This window comes from Taudactylus pleione, unplaced genomic scaffold (assembly GCF_031769625.1).
Source record: "Taudactylus pleione unplaced genomic scaffold, aTauple2 ptg000438l, whole genome shotgun sequence".
In the NCBI taxonomy this organism is placed as follows: Eukaryota; Metazoa; Chordata; class Amphibia; order Anura; family Myobatrachidae; genus Taudactylus; species Taudactylus pleione.
In genome coordinates, this window is record NW_028284840.1 from 653,616 (window position 1) to 673,584 (window position 19,969).

Here is a 19,969-nt window from a genome sequence, read left to right on the forward strand (position 1 = left end):
GGGTTCACACTATACAATTTTGACGATATGTCCGCCCGATCCGTCGGAATCGGGCATATCGTCCAAGAAATCGTCTGATCGTGTGTACCCAGCTTAAAGGGCAACCGAAAAATCAGGCGTGTGAAGAGGCCGACAAAATGGCGTCTTCCGTGGAGACACTGTAGTAGAACACTTTGATACACTCTCTGACTCTGGCAATCAGAAACCGGGCACTGGGTATAGGGCGGAAGTTATCAGTAAGTGACTCATGCTAAGAGGGCGGAAGCTGACAGGAAGTGACGCAAGGTAGAGGGCGGAAGCTGACAGGAAGTGACGCAACTAAATGTCTTGTCAGTGAGTGTTCCTGGGCCGCTGTGCCGCCGGTATAGAGCGCACTGAGCCGGTGATGTGTCCCGGGGGCGCCGTGTGAGGAGACTCCGCAGTAAGTCTCAGCGTGTCACTCATATTCCCATATATCTCTGTATTAGCATGGGGCGTGTTTACTGTAGTTATATACCACTATGCATTGACAGTCCTCTCTATACATTATTATATACATTATTACATGAGCTGCAGGGAAATATCACTGTTCCTTTATGTGCATGAGTCACTGTTCTCTATACATCTTATATACATTATTACATGAGCTGCGGGAAGATATCACTGTTTCTTTTATGTGTATTAGAGACTGCCCCTCTGTATATTATATAGGCTGCAGAGAGATATAATTTTCCCTCTATGTCTATTAGTGACAGTCTCCTCTATATATTAGGCTATATAGAGAGATAACTGTCCATCTATGTGTACTAGTGGCTGTCCTCTCTATACATTATTATATTGCCTGTTAGAATATATCACTGTTAAGCATATTAGTGATTATGCCATTTATACATTTTTGTATGGACTGTAGGAATATATCCCTGTTCCTCTATGTGTATTAGTGACTGTCCCTACATTATTATATGTCCTGCAGGAAGATATCACTGTTTCTCTGCATTAGTGATTGTCCCCTGTATACATAGTGTATGGACTGTAGGAATATATCCCTGTTCCTTTATGTGTATAAGTGCCTGTCCCCCTCTGTACATTATTATATGTCCTTCACTGTTGATTTAAAAGCATGGTTGTCGCTGAATAGTAACCGTAATGTCATCATTGTTTAATATTTTTGTTGGCTTGTTTTTGGGGCATTCCTACGCATTGAAGCTTGTGTCATCACTGGTTTCTAATGACTTGATCGGCCACATTCTCACGAGTCTCTGGCAGACAAAACCGCTGCCTCCTCGTGTGTTTGTATTATTTAAGGATAGGTCGGCCTGTGTATACCTATTAAAACCCATGCAGTTCCTCTATCCTGCCTGGGGTGTCACTCTTTGCTCTGGTGCTTCCAGCAACACAACTGCTGTATTTCAGCAGTTTGTTACATCAGCTGAGTGTGCTAGAAGCACCAGAGCAGAATGTGACACCCCAGGCAGGATAGAGGAATTGCTCAGGTTGTGACATGTGCAGGGTGCTAGAATGAAGACTACGGTATGAGGTTAGAGGGACTTTTCAGACAGTTCTTGCGCTAAATAGTAGGATCTGTTACCCAAAGCAACCCAACAAAGTGTTACTCCACAAAAGGCCAGAATTTGCTATGTCTGTCACACAAACCATATTCTGTTTGCATGTATGTATGTTTGGACCGAATATGATTAATGTAAACCAACTTGTTGTGTACATCGATCTCTTACAGCTTTGAACCTGAACTGATTCCCGTGTCCCCAGTGGCTGAAGAGCGTTGGTAACAATGAGCGGAGCGGCCCTTGGAGTTGAGATCGTATTCGTGTTTTTTCTCGCCCTCTTTCTCCTTCACCGATTTGGGGACTTCAAGAAACAACACCGACTTGTGCTGGTGGCCACACTCCTAGCCTGGTGTCTGTGCTTCCTGATTGTGTTTATCATACCGCTGGATGTCAGTACGGTAAGCTATCGCGTCTGCTCGTCAGCGCGGTGATCTGTTTAGTTCCTCACTTTTGGTCAACCCTGCTGTAATACTAATGGAAGCTGAGAACCAGCTATTGCGGACTCTTAAGCAATTGATAGATGGCGCTAATGTCCCACAGCAGATGATATAAAAATAATTTATTAAATACTCAAAAAACAATATTAATAATCCCTTAATGGAATTCCTAAAAGGGGACTATTACAATACAAATAATAAACATATACATAAACAATGAATAAATGCAATGAAATAAATAAATAAAATTAAATAAACCAAATAAATAAATATATAACAGTCAGCATCAAAAAACAGCCAGTGGGTAGTGATCTCCAATATCCCTAAAGTGTGGAGTGCAGATAATCCTCTCCAAATAGGATGATTGAAAACTGTGCACAGTAACAGTTCTACGTGCAGTAGAATAGTAGCTGGAGTTCTAAATTGCTGTAGCAATAAGTAACAACTGTGCCAGAAATAAACGATAATGCAACACTTGTATCTGGTAAAAATGCACTCCAACCTAAACAGCAGATAAAGTGGAGTAATAATAAAGTCAGGGCGGTACTGGAGCCTCAGTATGTTTGTGTGCTAACAGTACTCGCTGTCCTCCTTCAGTATAAGCCACTCCGGCGGCAATCAGTCTGCAGCCTCTGTCGCTTCTGATAATTCCTCCAGAGATGAATGGGGAACAGGTCTCCTCCCGACACTAGTCCAATAGTGACTCACTGTGCCTGTTGATCCCACACGTGTCCGGGCAGTGAGCGGTGTAAGGACCAGCGGTGTGGGGCTGATGCGTCTGGGGAAAAGGAAAACCAGGGTTTCGTGGCTGCAAACAAACAGTCTGGGGATGGAGACACACCACTGGCAAACACCTCCGTGCCCTCAACGCATTTCTCCGCACTAGGCGGCTTTTTCAAGAGGCGGAGAAACGTGTTGTATGCGTTCAGCATCGACACTGCGTCCACCTCAATCAGGCCCCGGGTGTCGTCACCGCAACATACTGCTAATCCATATTTGGTCTGTGTTTCTTGTAACTGTCCAGTATCAATAGCCAGATAATAAATGCAGTGACTTTTGCATCAAATGAAATAAAAAAAAAAAGACATGTCTTGGTAGTAATCTACCTGTATAGAGGCTAATAGATCTATTTGATGCTTACACAACTTGGATCTCCTGAGCTCCTGGGGAAGACCAGTATGGAAAGTATAAAACTATGTTCAGCTCATATCGCCAGTCATTAGTCACTGCTCCATCTAATGGGGACACTAAGAGATATATGGTGTGTACATACAGAGGGATGTAGTCAGGAAGCCGACGGTCTAAATGTCGACCGCCCGGTTCCCGTCTGTCAAATCCTGGCAAGGTACTAAGGACAGGCGTCGAAAACTCCACGCTTATAATTAGACCTACGCTGGTTTTAGGGATCCCGGGGGGAATTGGGGTTAGGCACCCCCCCTCCTCCCTGGGAGGGTTAGGTTTAGACTACTGGAAGTGGGGGGGGGGGGGGGTTAGGCTCCCCCGGGGGAGGTTAGGGTTAGGCACTTGGGGGGAGGTTAGGGTTAGGCACCCCTAAGGGAGGGTTAGGGTAGGGAGTAGGGTTAGCAGCACTTACCTTATTTAGCATTTGGGATCTTCACCTCTGCCGGGCTTCCGCTGTCGGCATTTGAGCAGGCGGCCGGCGGTAATACCTATTACACCCCATACAGATGTGTCCTCATACATCTAGCCTTAATATGCCACGCAGCGCGACTTGCCTGACGTGAGTGAGCCACCAGGTGTCACGCATCAAATTAATTAGCGCAGTCTGCTGGTGCTTCCTAGTCACATCGCATTGCGATTTAGGCGCATTTTCGCAAAAATGACGAGTGGCAATAGGAGTCTCATTAGACCTGCCGTGCCGAGAGGGGCTTTGTAGCGCTACTGCAGTAAAGATGTGTAAGGATGCGTCTGTCTTTCTGTTACTAACAGATCATTTTATACTTTCAGACAATATATAACCGATGCATCGCCAGGAATGCCGTCACTCCCGCCACCATCAATGTGAGCCAGCTTACCACAACCACAAAAGCGGCAATTACCAACGTCTCCACGCCTTACGTGGCCACCACCCACTCGTTAAGGTATATCATATTATTATTTCCATTGTTCATTTATATAGCTCCAGTCAGACTATGCAGGGCTGTGCAGAGATTATGTAATTCACCTTGGTCCCTGTCCCATTGGAACTGTGTGTGTGTGTCTGTCTTTACGTTCTCTGTAATCGACGGTACGCCAACAGATAATGCGGGTTGGGTATGGGATGCCGACAATCTGGATCCCGACAGGGCTAGCCTACCGACACATGTTGGTCGGTATGCTAACCCTCCCCCTCTCCCTAACCTAACACTCCCTCTTTTGTGCCTAACTCGTTGGGAAATCAAACATGTTTGATTTTATTCCCCAAGTAATCGTTCTAGTGTAGGGGTTTCCAACTTTCCTGCCAACTGAACGATAAGTAGGTGCACACTAGTCCTCCTACTTTAGTCACAGTCACCACTCACCTCTGAGAGCCTCTCTGCATCCTCCTGGCCCGGTGTTGAGAGCTCTCAGCCCCCCAGTTTGGAGCGGCGGTGGCTGTGATACCGCTTCTGATGCCGCTCAGGAGACCGGAGACGCTGGGGAGGCTACAGCCGCTCAGCTGGTGCCTCATCTGTAACGGTGAAATAGGGTTTTTAGGCTGCGGTGTGGGGATTTATCTTTAATGCCAACAGAGTGGTTATATGATTAAATCATGCAATATTTAGGCTCTTGAAATACATATGCGAGATCGACAGTCGGGATGCCAGCGGTCAAAATACCGCCAGTGGCATCCCAGTGCTCAGAAACCCGCCAGGGGCTCCATAAGTATACTGACCCTCCCCCCTTCACCACCTAACCCTAACCTTCCCTTTCTGCATCCTAACCCACCCATTAGTGCCTAACCTAACCTCCCCCTGCCCACAGCCTAACCCTAAACCCCTCCCCTGCATCTTAAACCTAACCCACCCCGCTATACTTACATTCGGCATGCCAGATGTCGGGATTCCAGCGCCGGTATTCTAGCCGTGGGTTAGGGATTTCGACCTCCAGCATTCCGACCGCAGTCATCTCCAACTACATCCCAGGCTCTCTGTAGGTGTGATCTACCAGTAAATTATCAAATATATTTATAGAAATAATACACATGGTGATAATGTGTTGAAATTGAGGGAGACCACTTTGACACATGTATGATTACAAGCAGCAGCCGCTCCTGCCGTCATACCTGAGGGGGGCTGCCGATGCTGCTAGCCTGGGTCCCGACGCCAATAGGAAGCCACCTCCAGTCACAGTGAAGCCAGTGCAGTCACGGACTGCATTGGCTCACTGAAGTGGCTGATTTTACTGCTTACAAGTCTGTATTTAATAACTAACAGAAGGTGACCTGAGATCAACATGCCTGCTGACTGGGGCATCCTCTGCACATAATTAACAGCCCACATTAACAGAATGATCAGTGGATCCAGACCTGTAGCTGAATGAAACCCCAGACTAACGAGGAAATATAGAAGGACAGCGCAGAATCCTCACACTTGTATTCACACTGCAGTTAGAGCTCTGAAAGACCTTTGTGGATAGCCAAAGACAAGCCATGGTTTGATTGTATAATAGCAACATAATGAATGGCTGCAGCTCTTGAGAAAGGAGAAACATTGTAGCAGAGGAAATTGACAACCTGAGACAGTATCTAACACACACACACAGTAACACACAGCGTAATTGTATTACGTCTCCATCCCAGTTATCAGCACCATAATACAATACAGAATTGATAAGAGTCACAAGCAGATGAGGCAGTGTTTTCAGTCGGAGAGGGCTTGTAGTGATTGGCATCATTGTAATAAGGTGGACAACTTACCTGGTTATAACAATGACGTCGATACGATGTATAGCTGATAATGATGTTTACTACTTTTATTAATAGTGACAGTACGTACTGCTATCTGGGCTGTACCTTTTGTAATAAACTATGGGCCTGATTCAGAGCCACTCGTAAGCGGCAGCTCGTTCGCTCCGAGCGATGTTTGCCCAACTGCGCATGCGTACGGATCGTTATACGCATGCGCGAACCAGTCAGTGCGGGCGAAATTCATGTGCTCGCAAAATAGCGAATGCCTGATAATTTGAGTGACAGGATGAGGCGTATGTGGGTGGTAACAGGGGAAGGTGCTTGAAAACGGGGAGTGGAGATCCGATCACAGGCGTGCTTCAAGGTCAAAACGGGCGTTTTAATGGTGTGCATAATTAAAACAGCAGCGTCATTGACCACGTCACTGGGGTTTTTTTTAGCCAGAACTGCTCGCAAAATTGTGGTAGCGAAAACCAACCACAAGAATAGCGAGCAGCTCATACCCTGGTCGATGTACTCGATTAATCTAATAAATAGCGGACATGACGTAGGATGCGAGCGGCCAGGGGGCGTAGTTTCCCAAAAAACGACCGCATGTTTGGTTCGCTCGTTCAGACCTAGAGGCGTGAACAGACCGCAAACAGCGAACGGTTCATTTGAATAGCCACCCCTATTTTCTGGACGAGCGAGCGCAAATAGCGACCGGCTCTGAATCAGGCCCTATATGTGGTGGATTTACTGGTGAATGACCCTCTACAGTGGCAAATGGCATTACTGGACAGGGGGTTGCTGTGTATTTAAACTCCACATAGGGTCTGATTCCACAAGGATCGCACTTGCTAATACGCACGAAATCGGCCGATTTGTTGTGTTCTGCATATACATCACATTGCGCGAACTAGCTATCCGCAGAGGCTACGCATACCCCTTGCAGAGTGATGGTTTTGCTAGTCTGCTAAGCATTACGGATGTCTGTAATGTAAAGTGGGCCTCCTTATGTGGTGCTGAGATTGCATTGCGATCGCAATGGATTGGAGTGCTATCACAGTTGAAATGCGTGCCTATGCAATACTGCGATCCGTAATGAATCAGCCCCATAGTTTGTCTGTATATATATTGGACCCCTGTATAGTGTGAATGTCTATATGGACCCTGTATAGTGATCACACACCCCACCCCGCAATCACCTGCGTTCGTCTGCTTGAACATTAATATTTTTGTTGAATTTACCATTCTGCTCTTGCCAGGTGATGGGGTCTGATAAGAGCCCGTCCTAGCGTAGAGCTGGAAGCAGCGGGATAGCTTATGCCATCACACCGCTTCCTTGTTTTGGGTCCTTGGAGCACACTGCGCATGCATTACTTTAATACTTTATTTATTTCATACCTACCTGGTCCCGCTGTCCAGAAGTAATCCAAAGGGTACATTTTAACAATTTTAAATAATATAGACCTGCAAAAAAAAATTTATATATTTAAAAAAAATAAAATAAATAATAATTACTAAAACCATGAAAAGTTGTCAGGTTGGCTGGTCTGATGAATAAGTTGGTTAGGTGTGTGGGGCACCGTTTTAGTTGGACAGACATGTTGGATGGTTGGAGGAGAGTTGGTCTGATGTATGGCTAGCATTAAGCTGGGTAAACACTGCACAGATATATCTGCAGATGATGCTTGTTCATACACACTGAACAATCATCTGTATTCTGTGTGTTGGAGGGGGGGGGGGGTGGGTCCTGCTGGCTGGGGGCCTGTCGCGACCCCCGCGGCTGCTGCTTCAAGTGTATGGGTGGTCGGCTGACCGCCCGTACACACAGCACGATGCCCCAATATATCTGCATACTGTATATATTGGGCGTCGGCTGTGCAGCACAGCCGTTCCCATATGTCTGTGAACGACGTCGTTCAGACCAATCGCTGGGCACCTGGTATATCAATAGATCAATTGATCAGCCAAAATATCTGCCAGTGTGTACCTAGCTTTAGAATGAACAATTGGCTGTGCATACGATCATGCACATGTTGCTATCTTTAGTTCTTTAAAAACAATCAACTTAAGAACAAAGCAATAGCTTGATCGTCTAATGTTGTTACATTATTATTAGAACACACACAAGCTGCATTCCACAGATTACAAATTCCATGTTTGTATAATTAATGGATTCCGATATCTGTGTATATACAGTTGCGTATTTACTCTATTGTTATAGCACACACTTTGCTTTGTCTATTATCATACAGTTACACCGAGCAGGGTCAGCACAATTAATCTGTTCCCTTATCATTGAATCACCGGCTAGTGAGAACATTGCAGTAAATACCCAATCTGATTGTGGACTTTATTTGTTTAGATTTGCTTTTAAGAATACACATATTAAACCTGTTTATATCTTTTGTCGCTGCTTAGCTTTAATCAGTAGCTTAATGCCTAAGGGAAAGCCTGTGAGATTTAATAATTTAGTAGATTGGACGATACTGTTGTGTGGCCCCTTCCACAGTAGGAATGAGCAGTGCTCTGCAGCTAGGAGATTTATATATAGTATAATAATGTAACATATTTATATATTTACTAAGCTTTTGCCAATGATGAAATCTCTTCTGCCAACATTGTTTTTTATTTGAGGTGTTCTAGTTGTATTGCTTTATAATAGGGGTCGTGTCGCAGGAGTGGTCCACGTGACCAGCAGCCCTATACAGAGTCCCCTATGTAGCCTATCCTATTCATGTGACTGCGGGCACAAAGCACCTCTCCCCCCACCCATTACCGGCCATGTGCATGGTGCCACCCCTATCTCTTACATTGATGATGCCAGTTCATATTGTTTTTGTTATTGCTCAGCTTTAACGTGAATAATTGAGATGAAACAAAGTGCAGGTTATTTCTATAAGATTCCACTACACAATTGTTTTCATGAAAATCGGTTCAGTAGTTTTTGCACCTACTGGGAACAGACAGACACAACGTTCTTATTATATTTGTATAAATTTACAATCAAACACTTTTCATCCTCAAACTGTTGCAGATATCCTGTATTTTTGTAACCTATCCAAATCAATTAAAGCCTGTCTATTACTATATAACTAAATCATCATCGCCTTTCATAAGGCACTGCCAATTCTGCTGTGTCAGACCGAGTAAAAATTCATAAATACAAGAAGCATAGTGGCAACCATGTGGTATAAACACAACTGTATCCTATGCACAATCAATTACAGGTGCAAATTCTGTGTGTGTTATCCAAGCTGCATAGTGCTCACAGAAACGTTCAGCCTTGGGCCTTACAGGGACACTATTCTGATTGTTATTGTCTGTTATATAGCGCCACATGGGGTTCACAGCGCCTTACATTGTATGTAAACAGACAGTAAGAACAAAACAAGAAATAAAGTGACTATTGGTGCGTACACACGGTACAATAAAAATGCACGGTATGAATGATAACGATATCGATCATATCTTTATCGTTCATAACGTACATTTTTTGTTGCCTTCCAATGCACCAGCGATGCGCAGGCACGTATGGACGATAACGATATCAGCCATGCATGCAGGTCAACCTGTTCGATATCGACCATGTTACATAGGGACCCGCGGTGCAGGGAGATCATTCAGCGATATCGTTATCGCTGATGATCGTCCCGTGTTTATGCACCATTACAGTCAGGGTTGAAAAAAAAAATCAGTTTTCAAAAAATATATATAATTTTTGTTTAAATAATTCTGCTTATTATATTAATACTGTGAAACATTGCTATGTATTAAACACATTGCTCGACCATGTTTTAATGCTTTCTAATATTAACAAACCAAAATTAGGATTTTTATCTTCTCAAAAGAGAATTAATACCCCTTTTACACCAAAGTCCCGGGTCTGACCCGGGATTTGGAACACATTTCCAACCCGGATCAGACCCGGGACAGACCCCCTTTTACACCGCTAACACCGGAGCCGGGTCAGACCCTGCTTTCCGGCGCAGGTGAGCAGCGCTTCCTACCCTCCCTCCCCCTCCACGACCCCCTTACCTTACTCCCAAACAGTCCGGACGGTAGGTGGGATGCGCTGCTCCATTTTGGTCGGCCCGGCAGTGGACGCTTGGAGATGATGTCCTCTCCAAGCACCACTGAAGCCGGCCAAACGAGCGGCATGCTGTGCGACCCGGGTCATCGTGACCTGGGTCACACTGTTTACGCTGCAGGGTGACACTGGAATGATCCGTGCTATACCCTACAATCCAGCCGGGTCGGAACCCCAGGTCACTGGACTCAGGATGATCCGTTTACACTGACAAATATCCCGGGTTGATGTGCATTCAGGTGCATCAACCCGGGATTTTTAAGTCGGTGTAAAAGGGGTATAAAGGGTTATGTTCTAAGCCAGGGGTGGCCAACCATTCAGAGGCAAAAATCCAAAATATGCCTGTAGTTAAGCTAAAGAGCCAACAGGAAGTCAATGCAAAGCTACGCCCCAATTTTGTGCGCGTGCCTTTGGTATGACATTTCCAGGAGCATGACTTATTTGTGCCCTTTATGCAGTGCCCCTTGTATTTGTGCCCCCTAAAGTAGTGTCTCTTAAGCAGTGCCCCCAGCCCATTATCTGACAACGCTGGCTCTGGCTCCTCACATCGCGGGTGACATCATGACATCACCCGCACAGTGCATCACTGGGACCTCTGGCATCTGAAGCGATCAGAGGCTTCTTTAGTCTCTGATCGCTTCCGAGAACAGTGTTCCCAATTCCAGTGGGGGGAGCCGCATCTTGGCAACAAAAGAGCCGCTGGCTGGTCACCCCTGTTCTAAGCCTTGGAGACAGAGAAAGTGGATGGAGATAAAATATCAACCAATCGGCTCCTTACTGTCACTTTACAGACTATGGGCCGTATTCAATTAGGTGCGAAAAGCCTTTTTTCGCCCGTTCTTTTGCAAAAAATTTGCATGACAATTTATCTCCGTATTCAATTCCAGTCCGTTTTCGCCTATGCGAAAAGTCAGTGCACTGAAATAGGCAGAACGGAGAAAAAAAGTGCAAAATCTATATTTTGAGGAGCAGATGTTGGGAAAACTCTAAGAACCCCTGGTACACCTCCCCCCCTCCCCCAAAAGGACAATTCATCTAAACCCCCCCCCTCCCCACAAAATTTGGGGTTTGCAGGTACTTGTATAACGGAGGAATTTCACTAATTGGAAAACTACACATTACAGACATAAAAATATGCTAGTACCCATTTACAGGCACCCCAAATTTGATGGAACTACTTATTTTCTCCAAAAAACACAGCTTTATACCATTCTGCACCACTTTTACCTATACGCTAATAGCAAGCAATTACCACCACTTACGTACCCTAACTAGTTCAATTAGGGCTAATACTAAACTACCGTAATGATTTCCAAAGTCATCCCATCTCTTTCTGGGGTACAGAGTTATTCCCCCAATTCATCCTGGAAATTTTCACCTGCTTCACATTCACCATCTCTCGTTTTCACCTGTTTCACAATTGAGTAAATAAGGAGCACGCACGATAAGTTTTCGCGTCCATAGCACGCGAAGACGGTGAAAAGTCAGGCAGGTGGAACTTTTTCGCCGATGCGAAACTAAATGGGTACGGCCCTGTGTTTGAAAAATGACAGGAGCTGATTGTTTGGTTCTTTATTTCCATCCACTTAATCTCTCCCAAATGCTTTGTAAATAGACCCCTAAATCTATCTTCCTTCCACTCATCTCTGTAATACTGAAAGTTTTGAATTGAATAAACATGAAGGAGATGACCCCATGTGGCGTTTCTCTGTGTGTTGCCTCTTTAATGTGTCTGAGTTGTTTACCCTTTAAGTTTGAGAATGTTAGTTGTGGTTTTCTCCTGTCCTATAGGATTGTTAGGGGAGGGGTTTGTGGAGTCTTAATTGATGCTAGGGTGAATTAAATTGGTCACAATTTTTTCGCTCTGTAAAAACGGGCCTTTACCACAGTTTTATTTTTTCGGGCAATTCAATTATTCGCCGTTTTTACGGCACGAAAAATTTCCAGTTTTCAGGCGACTACACATAGGATCCGAGATAAGTCCCTGGATTCATGTGTTTTTACAATCACGGCAGCGAAAAAAATGCACTTAACGGGGGCTTTGGTTCACCTGCCTTTGAGCAGGTGAAATCAGATCCCAGAATGGTGCCAGTTTCTTGTCCGCAGCCTAGCACACGCTGCTGTATGCTGGGCTGCAGTGGGACGTGGGCTGCTTTGTGGGGGTTGGCGGGTGCTATCAATTTGATAGTGCCCCTTTCTGGATTAGTCTCTGGCTGAGGGGCTCACAGAGCCCCCTTCCTCAGCGCGTCTGTTTTTTTTTTTTTTTTTTCCCTAAGGGGTTGTGGCCACGCCTTCTGTGATTATGCCACACCCGTGTTAAGTCCAGAGTCTTCAGGGCTAATTGAATTAGCCCAGGGAATTAACTAGCCGCCGGTAAGTGCTTATTACCTCTTATCTGGTTCACCCTCCCAACCTCTTGTGTGTCTGAATTTACTGTATTGGTTCAGCTCACACAAATGAAGACCAGAAGCAACAAGAATGTGGAATAATATAGAGACCCTTCTAATAGGCTTTTTTTAAGAAGTCATGGTGCCGTGCCTGTAGTCGCAGCATAACAAAAAAAAGTTTAATAAAAAAATTTTGTTTAAACCAGCCAACCTTGCTTACAGTACAGAACATTGCAGGACATGGACAAGGTTTATAATCTTGCTGCATCAGCAGCCATAATACTCCAATAAGCAGCAGGTCGGCAGAACCAAAAGGATTGGTGCTGTTTTAGGCAGTGGGGAGGTGATTACGGTATAAGTGAGGGAAGGAAAAGCACATGAGGGAAGAGGGCCCTGCTCGTGAGATCTTACAATCTAAAAGGGAGTGGCAGACAGACGGGTGGAGGAAGTAAAGGGAGCATATGTGCAGGTCTAGGAGGGGTGAGTGTAGGCAAATATGGATTTTGAGAGAGCGTTTGAAAGTTTTTAGGTTGGAGGAGAGTCTCCCTAGGGTGAGGCAAGGAGAATCCATAGGTTGCAAGCAGCACAGAAGAGGTCTTGGATATTGGAGTGACGGGAGATTACAAGAGTGGAGAAGAGGCATAGCTTGGAGGAAGAGTGTCCAAGCTGTGATGTATCTCATGGAGGGGAAGAGTTAGTGAAGCCTTTGTAAGTGAGGTTGAGCAGTTGAATTGGATTCTGGAGATAACGGTTAGCAGTAGAAAATATTTGCAGAGTGGTGCAATGGGAGAGGGAATGTAGCCAATCAGCATTCGGGATAGATTGTAGAGGTGAGGGGAAAGCCAGAGAATAGAAGGCCACAGTAGTCAAAGGGGAAGAGAGATAATGAGCGAGTGGAACTGGGGTTTTGATTACCCTCCAAGTGACGCAATGTTGTTGGGGAGGAGGTGATAGGACTGCCAGTGAAACTGAACTGAGGGCAGATTCAATGAGGACCCCTAGGCAGCAGGCGTTGGGGAGCAGGGGAGAGCATGATGATGAGGGAGAATGGAGAGCGAGGACAGAGAAGATTATTTGTGCTTGCTTGGGATATCACCGGTGATATGTGTAACAAGGGATAACTGTACTCCCACAGACGCTCCATTGAACTTTTCTGCTCCCTACTACTTCAAATCTGGTTAGAGCTGCTCACATACTATTCATGCGCGGGTTCTGTAATTCTAACGTTGTTATATGCTGCCATAGCTTATACGATGTTCCATGGAACTATGAAATCCAATCATGTGAATATAATATTATGTATTAACACCGGCTGCTCCTGTTCTGTTCCCCAGCAGTGTTGGGAATGACTTGCCCCCGGTGTGCTACAAGCCCTGGAGCTATATCCCAAAGGGCATTATGCCAATCTTCTGGCGTGTGGTCTACTGGACATCCCAGTTCCTTACTTGGTAAGTGTCTGTAGCACAGAGCTATATCCAGTGCCAGGTTCTTAGCTTAGCAATTGTGTGTGTGTGTGGGTGTGGGCATTTGCTGACTGATGTAGGATTGCATATGGAAGGAATAATTTCATAAATGTGAGAGAGGAAGTGATTCTGTAGCCTGAACAGAGAGACCCGCGAGTGCAGCTCAGAGACCCGCGAGTGCAGCTCAGAGACCCGCGAGTGCAGCTCAGAGACCCGCGAGTGCAGCCGTCATTTCACTGCAGCTCTTGTTGGTTTTGTGGATTCTGAACCGCCTTTACTTTCTCACATTAACAAGTTTGGACTCGCTCAGCTTGGTTTAGGATTAAGACATGTAGATGTACACACCCTGTACAGATCAAATGGTGATTATAGTGTTCATTCTAGCACCCTGCACATGTCACATCCCTTCCTCTTTCCTGCCTGGGCTGTCAGTCTCTGATGTGGCGCTTCTAGCACACTCAGTTGATGCAAGAAACTGCTCAGTTACAGACCAGAGAGTGCTAGAAGCACCGGAGCAGAGAGCGACACCCCAGGCAGGAAAGAGGAACTGCACGGATAGAGACAGGTGCAGGGTGCTAGAATGAACACTATAGATGCATAAATTATACTTCCTCTCATGTACTGCATTCAGTAACCACTTTCTTTCTGTATAGACGGAATGGAGAACATGTGTGAGCTGTTTAGTTGTTGTCTGATTATTAAATGTGTCTGCGTTCTGCAGGATTCTGCTGCCTTTCATGCAGTCCTATGCGCGATCCGGGGGCTTCTCCATCCCGGGGAAAATAAAAACCGCTCTGATTGAAAACGCCATCTATTACGGCACATACCTGTTAATCTTTGGAGCACTGTTAATATATGTCGCTGTGAACCCCAAGTTTAATCTTGAATGGTAAGTAGTTCTTACTGCAGAGATTCCTCTTTAATTTAATAGAAAAGCTCTTTGTTGTGTCAGACTTCCTTTTGCTTATGTAATAGTTTATTTAGTTAGTATTTTACCTCTCTCATGTACACACACTAGGCAGATGCATTTTGGAAATGAAGGTAAAATATTGTCAGTCTATCAATTCATAAGATCTATATTTCACTGTGTAAACAGGTTGTAGGCGGCAGGCGCAATGTATTGTGAAGCAGCTGCTGGTTTGATCTAATAAAGTGCTATTACAGGGTATAGACTGCCTCTTGGTCTAGTTCTGCCACCTTAATTTACACAACTGACCAGGAGAGGCTGAAGCTGCAAGTGTACATGCCTCATAGGATGCTGGTTGGCTGTGATCGTGTTCATTCTAGCACTCTGCACCTGTCACAATCCATGCAGTTCCCCTTTCCTGCCTGGGGTGTCGCTCTCTGCTCAGGTGCTTCTAGCACACTCTGGTCTGCATCTCAGCAGTTTGTTGCACCAGATCAGAGAGCGAGACACCCCAGGCAGGAAACGGGAACTGCATGGGTTATGACAGGTACAGGGTGCTAGATTAACACTGTCGTGATCCCTTCACCCCCATTGCTCCATCCCAGACGACCCACCGCTTCTGTATCCCCCCAGCATAAACCACATTCCACAGCATCGCAGCGTAATGCTAAGCATTTACGAGATTCCGGCGAGTCTGGCCAATGTTTTAAAGCGGCAATCATTTCAAAGGTAAACACCCAACCTTTGGTTTGTCTTTTTAAATGATTAGCGCTTTGAAAAACATCGGGACATCTTGCTCATGATCTGTGTATTTCATCTGAATTTCCTTTCTCGCCTTTTGAGGAATCAACTGCAAACTATTGGGATAGCGGCAGCCAACACATGGGGTCTGTTCCTCCTGGTCTTGCTGCTGGGGTACGGTTTGGTGGAGATCCCTCGCTCTCACTGGAAAGGAGCAAAGAAAGGCTATCTGCTCATGAAAACGTATTTCAAAGCCGCCAAACTAATGACCGAGAAAGCAGACGCTGAGGAGAACCTGGAGGATGCCATGGAGGTGAGGGCAATACTGTCGTCCTGTACTTCCCTATAGTTGTAGGCCAGAAAAAGATTCAGTAAATACCGTCTTTATGAGCACTCGGTCGTCATTTGTTTTTCTTTACAGGAAGTGCGCAAAGTGAACGAGTGTATTAAATACAACCACCCCTTGCGGAAATGCGTCGATACCATTTTAAGAAAGGTATGAGGACAGAATGCCGCTGTTTACTTTGCTTCATTTGTCACATGTTGCTTTCACTAGGGGTTGGGTACTTTTTTAATGGTTTTGAGAATGTCTGAAGTCAAACTATAAGCAATACTGACACCTGCTGGATGCAGGGCGGCACTGCAACTACATATGTAGTTTTTCAGAATGTTTGGCGATTCTTTAAGAAACAAAGCCCCACAATTTTAAATGCCTATTAATCAACAAATATATGTGAGTGAAATGGTAAATTGATAATGTTGAACTGAGTTATGTCCCCAGATTGCGTATTTAGAATGTGCCGTGTGTACCCTGAGGCTGCTGTACATGTACCGTCTGTCTTTGTGTCACTACATTCTCATGTGACCCTTCTAGTGTCCCAGCGTGTACCAAGAGAAAATGGGGAGAAACATGGATGACTACGAAGACTTTGAAGAAAAGAACATCAACTATCCCAGTGAGAAGACGCTAGTAAAACTCCATAAACAGGTAATCATGCCAGGTTCTCACAGGGGCCTCTTGTTTCTTTGTCTGTATTAGGCTTGTTGTATTACTGTGGTTGTTTCCGTTTGTGATGTGCTGCAGAGTACGCTAGTGTTGTATAAGTTATTAGTATCCAGGTAGTGTACAATAACGTTTCTCTGCTTCCAAGTTATTCATCTTTTGGGTGTATTCTCCTGTAATGCCAACCACAAGTGTTGTTTTTTTTTTTTTTTTTTTTTCATACTGAATATTCCAATTGCACTCACGTTCTGTTTCAGCATTGTCATTGTCCAAGGGCCTGGTTCAGCAAAGATAGCAATTGCAAAAGCTGCATGCAGACAGCTTTGCAATTGCAATCCTTGCAATAATGCAAATGCAGAAGGAGGTGTGTGACACCCCCTGCTGCATTTGCGATCCCAGCACTGCAGGCTGGGATCACCATCGTGACCATTGGTGGTCGATGGTGGATGGCGCTGGGCAGCTGAGTAAGCCTCAGCTTACTTGGGCTGGCCGGCTTGTGAGCCCAGCAGACTGCGTACATCCAGCTGTCCCTGGGCTGGCCACTCCCGGAAAACGGGACGGACAAGCCCCGTTTCCAGTAACATCGGGCGCCCCTGCACCGCCCCTTAAATGCCTCTGCTTGTCAATCAGGCGGAGGCATTTAAGGACGTACGTGCGTCTTAGCAGGACCCATTCTGCACACTCGCAGAATGGGTCCTGCGCACCTGCAGATTCGCGATAATCGGAATCTGCGTTCAGCAGTACACTTGCGTGCACTGCTGAATCGGGCCCCAAGTGCTTATCTTCAGGGGGCCACATATATATTCTAATATACTGTACTCAGTTGCCAAATACTAGGTCTAGAGGAAGTCTAGGTTTTGCCACAGTGTCTTCACCGGGTTTCAGTGGTGACCCCAGTGATTTATAATTCTAGCGATCATGTTCCCAGCACTACACTGGCACCAAAGTCTGCCATCATGGTGGGACATTATCTTTGTCCTGTTAGAGAGATGCTGTACTGTAGATAATCCCTGTATAGTCGATTGTGATTTAAAAGAAAAAAAAAAACTTTATTAGTCAGATACAAGTAATTGATTCGGCCATTTTGTGTGCTAAACCTAAGTTCTTATGCAGTTATAAATCATTTTACTTTTAGGACTCACTAATGATGGAGTAATATAGGTAGACAAGGGTATCGATATGCTTAGAATGATATTGGAATTAATCTTTATTTCTCATCCATCCTATGCGGGAGACACTGCTAACCTTGGGGTGTAGAGGGCTTAGACATTGTATATTGATTTAGTTTTACCTCTCCACAGGTGATCTACGCTGTCCAGAGACATAACCGGACCCAGGTTCAGTGGCGCATCCTCCTGGATCAGGCCTTTCACCTGGAGGACGTGGCGAAAAATGAGACCAGTGCGACAAAGCAATTTCTCCACACCTTCCCCCTGGAGTCCGAGAGCTGGGTCACCCGACACTTCTACACCGCTACTGTTGGTATGAACTGTGGCGGACGGATACGTCCTGTACTACATCATTGTGATGCGTTGGTGTAATATGGGCTAGTTGTAGACTCATAGTGGCATATTTACTAAAGTGAGAGTTTTTAGAAGTGGAGATGTTGCTCATAGCAACCAATCAGATTCTAGCTATTATCTTATAGAAGGTGCTAGATAGATGTTAAGTAGAAACTGATTGGTTGCTTTGGGCAACATCTCCACTTCTAAAAACCTGCACTTTAGTAAATCTACCCCGTAATGAGAGGACTTTAATTTTTTCTGACCAGTTTACTATGTATCACACAGGTAGTAAATAATAATAATAATAATAAAAATAATTAACTAATTGGTATCAAATATGTTTGTTAGTGAAATATTTGACAAGAACTTTATAAAGATGTACTCTATTTGGTGGCCAAGTAACAGTGAATAATGGTTTGATACTTACATTACTATATGAAAATAGGGCAGGAGATATTGTGCGGATAATGGAATCTGCTGTATACAGAAGATGTCTTATGTTGTAATGTGTCTCCTCTCTGCACAGAGTGGTACTGGGAGTGTCTGTTCCGGCCCTGGTGTTCTCGGATCCTGGCCGTCATCCTGGCGTTATTCTCTGCTGTAGTTGTGTGGTCCGAGTGCACTTTCTTCAGCACGCACCCTGTCCTGTCTCTCTTTGCAGTGTTTATACAACAAGCCGAAAGGACCTACAATTATATTTATATCGAGGTAAGGAATAAAACGCGCTCACATGCTGGATTGGGCGAAGGAAGTGGGGGTTATGGGGACTGCACCCCAAAAAAAGAGGCTCTTCAAAAAATACTATCTGATGAATGTGTAAGCTCTGAAATCACTTTTGAAAAGTGTGATTTGCTCAGTTAGTGGGGGCTTGTTGATTTGCACAGTTAGTGGGGGCTTGTTGATTTGCACAGTTAGTGGGGGCTTGTTGATTTCCAGAGTTAGTGGGGGCTTGTTGATTTGCACTGTTAGTGGGGGCTTGGTGATTTGCTCAGTTAGTGGGGGCTTGGTGATTTGCCCAGTTAGTGGGGGCTTGGTGATTTGCCCAGTTAGTGGGGGCTTGGTGATTTGCCCAGTTAGTGGGGGCTTGGTGATTTGCCCAGTTAGTGGGGGCTTGGTGATTTGCCCAGTTAGTGGGGGCTTGGTGATTTGCCCAGTTAGTGGGGGCTTGTTGATTTGCACTGTTAGTGGGGGCTTGTTGATTTGCAGAGTTAGTGGGGGCTTGTTGATTTGCACTGTTAGTGGGGGCTTGGTGATTTGCTCAGTTAGTGGGGGCTTGGTGATTTGCCCAGTTAGTGGGGGCTTGGTGATTTGCACAGTTAGTGGGGGCTTGGTGATTTGCACAGTTAGTGGGGGCTTGTTGATTTGCACAGTTAGTGGGGGCTTGGTGATTTGCACAGTTAGTGGGGGCTTGGTGATTTGCACAGTTAGTGGGGGCTTGGTGATTTGCACAGTTAGTGGGGGCTTGTTGATTTGCAGTTAGTGGGGGCTTGTTGATTTGCACAGTTAGTGGGGGCTTGGTGATTTGCACAGTTAGTGGGGGCTTGTTGATTTGCACAGTTAGTGGGGGCTTGTTGATTTGCACAGTTAGTGGGGGCTTGGTGATTTGCACAGTTAGTGGGGGCTTGGTGATTTGCACTGTTAGTGGGGGCTTGGTGATTTGCACTGTTAGTGGGGGCTTGGTGATTTGCACTGTTAGTGGGGGCTTGGTGATTTGCACTGTTAGCGGGGGCTTGGTGATTTGCACTGTTAGCGGGGGCTTGGTGATTTGCACTGTTAGCGGGGGCTTGGTGATTTGCACTGTTAGCGGGGGCTTGGTGATTTGCACTGTTAGCGGGGGCTTGGTGATTTGCACTGTTAGCGGGGGCTTGGTGATTTGCACTGTTAGCGGGGGCTTGGTGATTTGCACTGTTAGCGGGGGCTTGGTGATTTGCACTGTTAGCGGGGGCTTGGTGATTTGCACTGTTAGCGGGGGCTTGGTGATTTGCACTGTTAGCGGGGGCTTGGTGATTTGCACTGTT

At 45.5% G+C, this 19,969-nt stretch overlaps 1 protein-coding gene across 2 annotated transcripts in view; it reads left to right on the plus strand.

Annotated features, from left to right (window-relative positions):
- Positions 1-325: 325 nt before the first annotated feature.
- The window catches only part of LMBRD2 (LMBR1 domain containing 2), a 34,263-nt gene continuing 14,619 nt past the window's right edge, over positions 326-19,969 (plus strand). Inside the window, exons 1-10 of one of the 2 annotated variants that reach the window (XM_088447772.1) lie at positions 326-421; positions 1,715-1,942; positions 3,950-4,083; positions 13,667-13,780; positions 14,517-14,684; positions 15,546-15,756; positions 15,865-15,939; positions 16,318-16,431; positions 17,748-17,928; positions 18,478-18,659. In XM_088447772.1, coding sequence (XP_088303898.1) covers positions 1,769-1,942; positions 3,950-4,083; positions 13,667-13,780; positions 14,517-14,684; positions 15,546-15,756; positions 15,865-15,939; positions 16,318-16,431; positions 17,748-17,928; positions 18,478-18,659 — 1,353 coding nt within the window. In that variant the 5' untranslated portion in view covers positions 326-421; positions 1,715-1,768. The remainder of the gene's footprint in view (positions 422-1,714; positions 1,943-3,949; positions 4,084-13,666; positions 13,781-14,516; positions 14,685-15,545; positions 15,757-15,864; positions 15,940-16,317; positions 16,432-17,747; positions 17,929-18,477; positions 18,660-19,969) is intronic. The other variant, XM_088447773.1, reaches the window with a different exon arrangement.